A 10,455-nucleotide genomic window follows, 5' to 3' on the forward strand; every position below is an offset into this window, starting at 1 on the left:
GAGAAGACACGTTTTAAATGAGAAAATTACCAGAAATCTTAGTCACTTTTAAACATGAAACTAGCAGACGAGAAGCTAATGGTCTAATCCGATTCAATGATCTATGCTAGGCTGAAGCTAAGTTGTATCGCCAGACTCACAGAATGGCTGGATGAACGGGAACAAGGTAAATATCGATTGTTTTGCTCGAGGGGAGGTGGAAAATGAGCGCATTTCCAAAAATGGCGGAATATCCCTTTAAAGTAAAGATGGTGAATCAGGTTGGTAAGATTGTGCGAGAATGAGCTCAGTCTCTCATCCATTTCCAGCCTTTCCCCCACTGAGGTAAAATCTTGAGTAGCTAGAAAAGAGAGAACAATCATCAATCTACATCCAGCTCAGCAGATGAGATGATGATTGATTCAGGAGAGAAAAGGAGGCTCATGTCCAGTCATCCATGTCACACTGTAAGTGCACAGGAGGTGCAGCAGGTGTCTCACTAAGGCTGAGGACTGCGCTAGTAATTTACCTCAGTATTGCAAGTTGACTGCACCAACGTCCTCGCATCGGCTAGCTTGGAAGTAGCCGCCTCCCATCCTGATGTGAGTAAAGTCATACTACATTTACATTGTCATACACACACGGGCTTATAGTTTGCTGTCTGGCTCTCAGCTCAAAGAGCTAGTAGCTGCTAACTTTAGTGAGTGCAGCGCGCTCCAACGGCTAGGGCAGCGTGTAACCCCCCCCAACCGGGTTGTTACATTCTTAAAATCTCCCACCCACTACGAAATGCCCACCCAAATGTGACTTCTCCTCGACTCTGCAGCTCTGAGATATGTCAAATTTTGAGTTGGTTCATTACTTCATTTCATTTTAAAAGTTTGTTGTTGAATATGTTTGTAACAGTCACTGGCGACTTATGTGGATGGAATGGAACAATAACATTTGTGTAAAATCAGTCCAGCGTCTTTTAGCAATCGAAGTCGGCAGTTTTGTTTCATGAAGGCCAGTTTGCTTGGGATTTAACTGAACTGCTTTAGAACGCTAGCCTATGCTCAGAGCTCTCCCAAAGGTCCCGTTGGCGTTGGATTGTCAATTGCTTGATGACGTCACGCGCGGTTCATTATGACCATAGAATCTATGCATTATGACAATGTAGGCACATCAGTTGTAATCCATAGCCTTGCAGAGATTGCTTCATTACAGTCTTGCTTCTTCATGAGCAGCAAGTATACGCTCATATGCCAGATAAGACTCTTCTATCATAAACATGAGTTCCCGCAAACGCGGGGAACAACCCCCGATTCGGTGAGTAGGTTATAATTTAGCCAGAATATGTTAAAATGTTGAGAATTGTTATATTTGGTTGTCCGTGAAATGTCCACGTTCAATTACATTGAAGTGCCGGTATATAAACCCAATGAAGTGAATGAATTAGCCTAAATAGTTCATGGTAATATGGCCATAACCAGACTGTAATGATGGCCGTCCGAGAAATTAACTAGCCTACATTTGTTTCACTTTAGCCGTAAAACGGCGAGAAAGCAAAAAGAAACTGACGTCCTGCCGGTTCTGAGAAAGGTATGTGACCAAACGCAGAAAGAACCGGACGAAGTTCTGCGAAAGGTGTGTGAACTAGTGCAGAAAAAAACGGACGAAGCCCTACCCGTTCTGAGAAAGGTATGTAAACAAACGCACAGGAATGGACTTTCCCGAGCAACTATTTGTGAAATGTTATCTAGACTGCTGAGCATATTATAAGTGATTTGTATGTAACTACATGAAATATAACGGGCATATTTGATATAGACGGGGCGAAAAATAACATAATGAATAAGAAACATTATGATAATAGCAATAGGCCTATAAACACAATATGTGGCAATTGGGCCTTCCTTACCAAACTGCCCCGGGGAACCTCAGATGCTCAGAAGCCTACATTGTATTCCAGTGTTAACTGAGCTGCATAACTATTTGGTGGGCCAGACCCCACCTAGCCTTGCTTAACCAGGTTATGTGTGTTTAGCAAGTTCATTTAAAATCTGACTATGGTAAAGGAAAGAGCCTTGTATTAGCGTTGTATTATGCTATGAATAAAGTCATGGGAAATTGAGAGGAATGTTAAATTTGGTTGGTAGTGGTACTAGCTTCCCATTGGCATCCCATAGCCTACACTACAGTTGCTACACTATGTCAGATGTAGATGTCTACTGTAGATCACATGGTTTCTGAATGAACACACACTGTATTTGATAGAAATATCCATTAATTCGATGTGAGTAGCCCAATGTCCTGGATTGTGAATTGGATTGGGAGGACACGTGTCCATTGAGGATTTGTGAGGACATGTTTCCTGATATTATTAAGGAAATGCAATGCAATTATTGTTTATTATAGGCCTACTTTTCCTTGCATTGTAGTTGTCATTGTGTTGGGTCTCTTTTCCTCTATTGTAAATGTCTGACTGCAGTTCATTTGATCACGGACTTGTGGTATTTACATACTGTACAGTATCTGCCAAAAAGTTTATTACAACCCATTGTTGGATAACCTAAAGTTCTCAATTTTATGGGTGTAGTTTAAACATTTCTGCACAATGTGTCTTCTGCAATTGTAGATTGTAGATAGATATTGAAAAAAGTCTTTATTCACTGGGGTTGAATCTTTAAAGGCGAGGACAGGAAGTCTGTGTTTTAGGAAAGTGCATGATGATGTGAAAATTAAATCTACACATTTTTCATTCTTGTGTGTGTTTGCCCCTTTATTTTTAATCTTTTTTACAGCCGGAAGAGTGCCCCCCTGGCTCCAAACCCCACACTGGGGCTTCAGAGACAAGCTTGCATTTGACATCTGGGGAACGGCTTCGATCGGCCAAACCCTTGAAATCTAGTCTACGCATACCTTCTGGTAGACCCTACCAGCAGGTGAGGCCTTTCTCTTTCCAGCCTCAGGCCATCACATACTCTTGACCATAGAGATTGGCTTGGTCAATGGGCAATATTTACGATACAGTATTTATTCACAAAGATAATTGGTATCCTTAAAGGTTGGGAGCAGTGAGGGGTTAGTAACTCTACAAACTCGAATCCCTAACCAGAAGTCCACGGCTGCATGTACGCCACAGGGACGTTCACATATGGCAGGAAAGTTGTCACCTGTTCACATTTCATCTGCATCTCTGACTCTTCCCCTCAGCATCTCCTTGGCACATCGCTTCCTCATCTGGAGAAAAAGCCACCGGTTCAAAACCCTGTGAAGACCAGCAGCCATAAGGACATCCTGCCCCGTATTCCTCCAGTTATCCACAACGCTCCTCCTGTGATCCCGCCACTCAGCGCTGTAAGCATGTCGGGGTAGATAAATGTGGGAAAACTGTCAAGGTTTTCACTGGGTCTGTCCATTACTTAAGTGTTTTCATTATATACAGGTAAGCCCAAGTGGAACTGTGTTTGATTGAATTTTAATCTGCCATTACACAGGACGATAGGCCTCGGACCTCGAAATTCAGGTCCACAGTTGAGAACCTGCCGGAATGCGTCAACAACAGGATGAGTGCGGGACCCTACATTGGAGCAAAGTCACTGCCCCTAACACCAAAAGGTACAAAGAAATTCAAGTGCATTGTGTGATAAAAGACAGCTGATATTTCTGTGATGACTGAGTCTCTGACGACTGATGTTTTATTTGTTGCATGTTTTTTTTCACAGAGGCACTGAAAATGTTCAGGGATAACCTGACAGAGTTTGAGCGGGAAGAAATCACCAACTTCCCGGAAATATACTACCTTGGTCTCGATGCCCAGAAGATCAAGGCAGTTGAAGGGACTGCCCAAAATAATGGCTTTGATGATGAGAATGGCGCGTACATCAAGGTATCCTGTCCTTAGAACTGTGCAGATGTCAGAGGCATCATTTTATCATTCATTACGAGTTGTACACATACGGTTGTTAAGTCTGACATCATGGGCCTAACAGCTTTTTCCTCCAAAAATGATTAGTAGCTCAGGCAGGTGTTTATGCAACTTCTAAACCTTGTGACCATCACCTCCGCTAGAGTGAGGGTTAAACAAAATCACTTAACGTTAACTGAGTAATTGCTGTTGCAGTGCAGCCATACGATTTAATAAGTGTGCATTATCGTGAAATATTTTTTGTTTTCTTTATGAATTTTCAAGGTTTTGCATGATCACCTTTATTACCGCTATGAAGTTCTGGAGGTAATTGGAAAGGGATCATTTGGACAAGTCCTGAAATGTATGGATCATAAGAACAAAGAACTGGTCGCTCTTAAGATTCTTCGCAACAAAAGAAGGTAGGGACTCAATGAAAGTATAGACTTTCTATAGTTAGATACATATTTTGATTATTTAGATACATTTGACTAATTCATGTGCTTTGGTCACAGATTCAAGCACCAAACCCTGGTAGAAGTCAAGATCTTGGACCTGTTGGGCAAGAAAGATCAGAACAACTCCTTTAACATTATTCACATGAAGGAGCACTTTATGTTTCGTGATCATTTATGCATCACCTTTGAGCTTCAGGGGTAAGGCTATTTAAGCTGGGTAAACCTTGTCTGATCTGCCGGCGTTTTGGATTTCGTCCGGCAGCTCAGGCTGGAAACCTGCACATCTATCTCTCCTGCTTCCTGTCCACGTCTGCTGGGTCCAATCACAAACTGGTTTATCCACCAGTTGGATCATTGATCTGATTGGTTGAAGGACTATCCAAGCGTACAGAGTCATTTGAACTATGCCCATTGATCACGCCTTTTGAACAGTAGAAATTAGAGCCCGACCGATATATCGGCCGGCCGATATTATCGGCCGATATTAGGCATTTTCAAAACTATCGGTATCGGCCGATAAATATTTTATAACGGCCGATAAATATTTTTTAATTAAATAAAGGAAACCCGAATATTGATCCTCCATTCACATTTCTAGTGTTGTAATTACGTGGTATTCCACCAGAGGGCGCATCTTCTTACTGCAAGACACGCACTCTGCTTAACTAGTTAGTTCTACTTCCTAAACAACGACAACAAATTGCAGTTTGCGTGTCACAGTTTTCTGAAGTCGTTTGTGTGTTCATGGTAGGACGAATTTCTCGTGAAATGTAATCCTCATTTCTTCTAAAAGCCTAAATAAATGCAAGAATGTTTATCAGACATGCTTGATTTTTACTGCTGTAGACTAACGTTAATCTTAGAGCCACTGGTCACAATGTTAAGTCCAAAGCTAAAATAAATTGAACGTTAGCATTGTTGAGTGCTGGAGGCTAATTTGAATGTTGTTGTATTTGTAAAACATAAACGTGGTTATACTGAGGATATTGTTAGCAGCACTGCAATTGTCTCTCCCCGACCGTCATCCCGTTGATTTTCTGATCATAAGGGGAGCTAATTTAGTTACAGGCTGCGTCAACATTTAGCGAGGGAGAGTTAAAGCGGAGTAATGAAGGATCTTTGATTTAGCTAGTGGAATTTAGCCGGTGGAAGTCGTATGATGCATCCTTAAAAACACCTCTGTTTGCTAGCTACTGTATTAATCTGCTGTTGACTTGTTCACAAAGATCGCTCAGACTGTCCATGGGGGTCCTATCAGTGCTGTCAGTGAGTGTAAATTGTTACATTAAGCTCACGAAGACGGCACACAAAATAAATATGAGCATATGAAACAAGTCTTCAGAGCTAACCTTAATTCCCAAACACTCACATACTCCTTTGTTCTAGTCTTCATTTTTTTTGCATTTCAACGAAGGTGTTTACACCAAGCATGGTTTACAAAAGTTAAAGGTAAAGTAAAAATAATATTTTGTGCAATGGTGGTTATCAAAGGTGAAAAGACCACACTACTTATTTAATTTAAAAAAATACTGTATACGAATGTTTTATTAGGAAACCAGATGGTTAGGCCTGTTTAAATAGATAACGCCCCATCTTGATCAACATTTTATAGGAGAACGTTTTTAAATTATGTTGGTTAAAAATGATTATCGGCCGATATATCGGTTATCGGCTATGGAAACGCTCAAATATCGATATCGGTATCGGTCCTCAAAATCCCATATCGGTCGGGCTCTAGTAGAAATAAAATGCATCCCTAGACAAATGTTGATCTTGAAAGATTTAGCTTAGTATGGTGATAGCCAGAAAAAGTGCATCTAAGAAAACTTCTCAGTTTACCACATGTGAGAAAGATGGTGATCGAAGATTATTAGAGCCTCCGGAATGAGGTCAAAATAATCAATGGCTAAATGAATGCCAGAATTGGCACTTGAATACTGTAATGTAATGTGACATTTTTAAAAAATTCACTTAGCTTTAGTGGCCTAGAGGAAAACCAAAATACACACGGTGGTCGGTTATTTCTGAGGTGTTATTATAGTTTTATTGGAGCACTTAGCTCATACGATGTGATTATATAGGCCTACTGTACATCTAAAGAGCCATTGTTTTTTCTCTTATGATTTCAGGGATAACCTTTATGAGACCATAAAGAAGAACCGCTATCAGGGCTTCAGTCAAGCCAAAGTGCGTCGCTTGACTCATTCCATCCTTCAGTGCCTGCAGGTGCTTCATAATGAGAGGATAATCCACTGCGACCTAAAGCCGGTATGCTATCATGCTCCTCATCCATCTGCTTGAAAAATCGAATGGAATGTTTGTATGATGTGTAGAATGTCTTGCCATTACTGTTCATGATCTCAATGTTGAATTGATGGATATTTGTTGCAGGAGAACATTGTCACCCAGAACGACTCGGAGAACATCAAAGTGATCGATTTTGGATCTAGTTGCTTCGATCATGAGAGAGGTGTGTGAGACACAAGCTGTTTCTTAAAGTAAAGTCAAGAGCGCATCCTTGATGAAATGCTTTCTTTCCATCTCCGTCTCGCCCTCTTTTTTTCCAAACAATTGATTGATTTCTTGGGTGATTTCTGAATGCTGAGGATCCATCGATGCATCCTCCAAAATTCTCAGAAATTCTCAGAACGAAGGACTCAGTACTTGATAGAATTTGAAAGCATCCTTGACACTGGAACAGTGCTTGACGAGAGTCGATGACTTAACATTCTTGAAAAGTGGCTTTGAAGGGCCCATATTTGACTGAGAAACAGCCAGTCCTTCCCTGTTTGCCCTCTTCATCCTCTGTCATCATCCCCAAAGACAATCCTCTCTCTCATTTCTCCACTTACCTCTGGGCCTTCTTGTCCACAGTGTACTCTTACATCCAGAGCCGCTTCTACCGTTCCCCTGAGATCATCCTGGGTTGCGGCTATGGCTTGGAAATTGATATGTGGAGCCTTGGCTGCATCGTTGCGGAGCTGTACACCGGCGTGCCCCTCTTTCCTGGCGAGAATGAGCGGGACCAGCTTGCCCTCATTATGGAGGTACTGTCTAACAGCAATTGTTCCGTGTATGTAACACAGGTTCCCATAGATTCTCCATTTTGTGAATGAGTGCTGCAGTTGCATGGCATGGTGATCTTTGGGCTGTGTTTGTGCCTCAGGTGCTGGGGGTGCCTCCGGAGGAGGTGCTTCAGACTGCACCAAGGAGGAAAAGGTTTTTCGGTGAGTTCCTGATATCAGGTGCAGTCATGCTACAGGACATGACCTGAGGAGTTGATGGGCCCCACGAGAGGTTGTCCCCATGTAAACTATGAGCCTTTTCTCCCCCAGAGCTTAATGGTAAACCAAGGCCCTACACCAGTAGCAAGGGCAAGACCAGAAAAACTGGCTCTAAAGATCTGGCCAGTGTTCTGAAGACTTCGGACCCGCTCTTTTTGGATTTCATCAAGGGCTGCCTTGCGTATGTATCAGTGCAGTACAAAACATAAAATAGGGAATCCAAAATGTGACATGGCAAACATAGGGCCGTCATAGCACACTCTATTATGCTCACATATGGATTCTTTGAAACTTCACTACCTTATGCAGCTGGGATCCAAGGAAGCGGATGACTCCGGATGAGGCCCTGCAGCATGGCTGGTTCACGGAGGCCCAAAACAGGTGCCGTACAAGAATCCGGACATCCAGGAAGACGGTTGTGGTCAACACCCCTCCCCCGTCAGCGCCCAATATGATTCCCAGTCCTCCTAAAGGCACTGAGAGGCAGGCCCCACTGCTTGCCGTCTACAAGGTGACGATGTACCCCAAGGAGGCGATTGGGACTTCCTCCAGGCAGGGGATCACAAAGGCCTTGAGATCAATCACACCAGCGGCTGAGAAGAACCTCATGCAGGCGCCTGAGAAGTCCATCTCTGGCAAGACCTACAAGCGGGGCTCTTTGAAGACCAAAAGGCAGAGCCCCGGGAGGGACAAGCTGGCTTCTCCAGACCGCCACTCTACATCCAGGTCAAGGATCAAGGTCCCCAGCAGTGGTGGCAGCAGGTGTGAGGTGGCCAAACCAAAGTCGGCCAAAGTTATCATCCCCACACCCCCCATGGATAACAGACCTGGATCTTTACCAAGTCTGGCCCCGCCTCAACTGAGAGGCAACAACTAGGGCTCTGTTTTGAGGGTGGTAAGGTGGTATTGATTTGCCCATCCTTCTCGTGTGTATCCATTCTTGATGCAAAGGGCCTGGATCCACCCAATTTTCAGGAATATTTGGACACACGGGAGATATTGACAACTTAACACCTAAGTTACCCCCCCGCCCTCAAACTGAAGCCCTCCATTAGGCCTACTGGCGATAGGGTCAAGGATGATGCTTGATTCGTGTGTGTGTGTGTGTGTGTTAAGGATATCACAATGCTATCACACAGCTGATGTTTGTTAAGAAATGAATGGATAAATAATTCAGCCAAACCTTCACACCATGCTAAAGCGGAATATTAACATTGAGTGTGTATCACTGAAAGTGATCTACGCACCTCTGTAATATAATTAGGTCTTCCTTTATTACCCATTCTTTGAATTGGCCACTGAACTACTGAGTGCGGATCATTGTTTTTGACATACGCACCTTTGGTTTATATTATAAATTCTAAAAATATAGCATTTCTAAAATTCCAGATTGATGGCACAAGACACTGAATGCTGAATTATGAAGACATTGAGTGCAGATCAAGCGTGGGTCTATGCTCCTTTGTAACATAATTCTGTCTTTGTCACCGACCGTCTGAATAAAACCACTGAGTGCGGGTCATTGTTTTGATTTACGCACCTTTGGTTTTGATTAGAACATCCTACCAATTGCTAAGTGCTTCAGAATAACCTCTAATTGACTCATTTCCAAAATATCTGTCTCAAGTATTGTTGAGCATCTATTATTAAAACACAAGTAAGCGAATCTTAACCCTGATCTGCCCACCTACTCACAATAATTCTCTCATCTATGGCAAGATGCAGAGAAAACATGGTATGCTTTGAAGTGTGATGGCTCCATCTTGTGACATCTAGTAGAAATGCTCCTGACCTGAGTGATTGTGATATGATGTGATGTGACGTGTTATGATGTTTTGAACAAGCAACATCATTGACCTTATGCCCTTGTAAATTGTCAAACCAGAATTATAGACACAATTAGACGCCCCCTTCATCATAGACCCAATTTGACCCCTCACAGCAATGGAAAAGTTCAATCAATCTCCCTCTTTTGGCATCCCTGAATGCACCTGTTGTGCTTGACCATCATAACAGAGTGACCCCTCCTCTTTAGTCTCCCACAATACCCCCATCTCTCCCCATGGCACCAGCCATACGATCCACTTAAAATAACAGTTCCCCATAGCCACCCGTGTCCCATTCTTCCCTAATAAATGACGAGCATGCAGTTGGTGGCCATGTGTATTTCTTTTAGGTGACTTTGGTTGCTTCCTCCATCTGGTTTGATTTCCCCCTAAAAAACAGTTGTTAAATTGGATATTAGCAATACCTCTACATATTGTTTGTCATATATGTTATTATATTGTGTGTAAGTATTGATATGGTTTAATGCTCATCATTGACGAACAGTCCCCCAGCCAGACTTTTCAGCCTGTCTGTTTCCAGGGCTGTGCAGCGACTGTGAATTTCAATGGCATGAACTAATCATACTCTTCACCCATTCTGGCCACAATAGCTATACGGTATATGAAAAAATAATTATGCATTTCTCCAGGAGTGGAGAAATTAAAGGAACATTAAAGGAATATTTCGGTATTTTACACTTTAAGCCTGTTTTCTGTATTGCCTAGCATGAAAACGAGTGAGCCTGCTTGTGTAATTTACCTGCTTAAGAATGGAGCTCTGTATGGCTTCAACATTGCTCGCTTTGTGCATGGACTATTCTGTCCTTAAAACACCCCTAAACGTTCGTTTTAAAAATTTTCAGCTCACCGAGTGGTTACTGGTCTTCAACGATCTTCTATAGCAAGTTTAGCAGCGAAATACCGCTTCTGTCATCTTTTATCATGATTTTCGAAATCCCAGAAGTACTCTTTCAGATACCTCACAACCGTGTGTGCCTAACAGAATTTGAATTTCACTG

General features: G+C 42.5%; 1 protein-coding gene across 1 annotated transcript; it reads left to right on the forward strand.

The window, feature by feature from the left end:
• The first annotated feature begins 248 nt into the window (after positions 1-248).
• LOC134073166 (dual specificity tyrosine-phosphorylation-regulated kinase 4-like) lies at positions 249-8,865 on the forward strand. The gene is made up of 14 exons (XM_062530150.1): positions 249-260; positions 1,579-1,659; positions 2,763-2,903; positions 3,175-3,318; positions 3,459-3,579; positions 3,687-3,850; positions 4,154-4,290; positions 4,384-4,524; positions 6,456-6,594; positions 6,718-6,796; positions 7,201-7,373; positions 7,493-7,553; positions 7,662-7,791; positions 7,920-8,865. The coding sequence occupies exons 1-14, from the start codon at positions 249-251 to the stop codon at positions 8,485-8,487; spliced, it is 2,091 nt and encodes a 696-aa protein (XP_062386134.1). The 3' UTR covers positions 8,488-8,865.
• The last annotated feature ends 1,590 nt before the right edge of the window (positions 8,866-10,455 follow it).

This window comes from Sardina pilchardus, chromosome 24 (genome assembly GCF_963854185.1).
Source record: "Sardina pilchardus chromosome 24, fSarPil1.1, whole genome shotgun sequence".
Classification (NCBI taxonomy): Eukaryota; Metazoa; Chordata; class Actinopteri; order Clupeiformes; family Clupeidae; genus Sardina; species Sardina pilchardus.

Bases quoted from the DNA above. Each gene is read 5' to 3' on its own strand.
- LOC134073166 (XM_062530150.1), top strand. The intron at 2,904-3,174 runs GTGAGGCCTTTC...TCTTCCCCTCAG, and splicing joins CTGGTAGACCCTACCAGCAG to CATCTCCTTGGCACATCGCT. The intron at 4,525-6,455 runs GTAAGGCTATTT...TTATGATTTCAG, and splicing joins ATCACCTTTGAGCTTCAGGG to GGATAACCTTTATGAGACCA.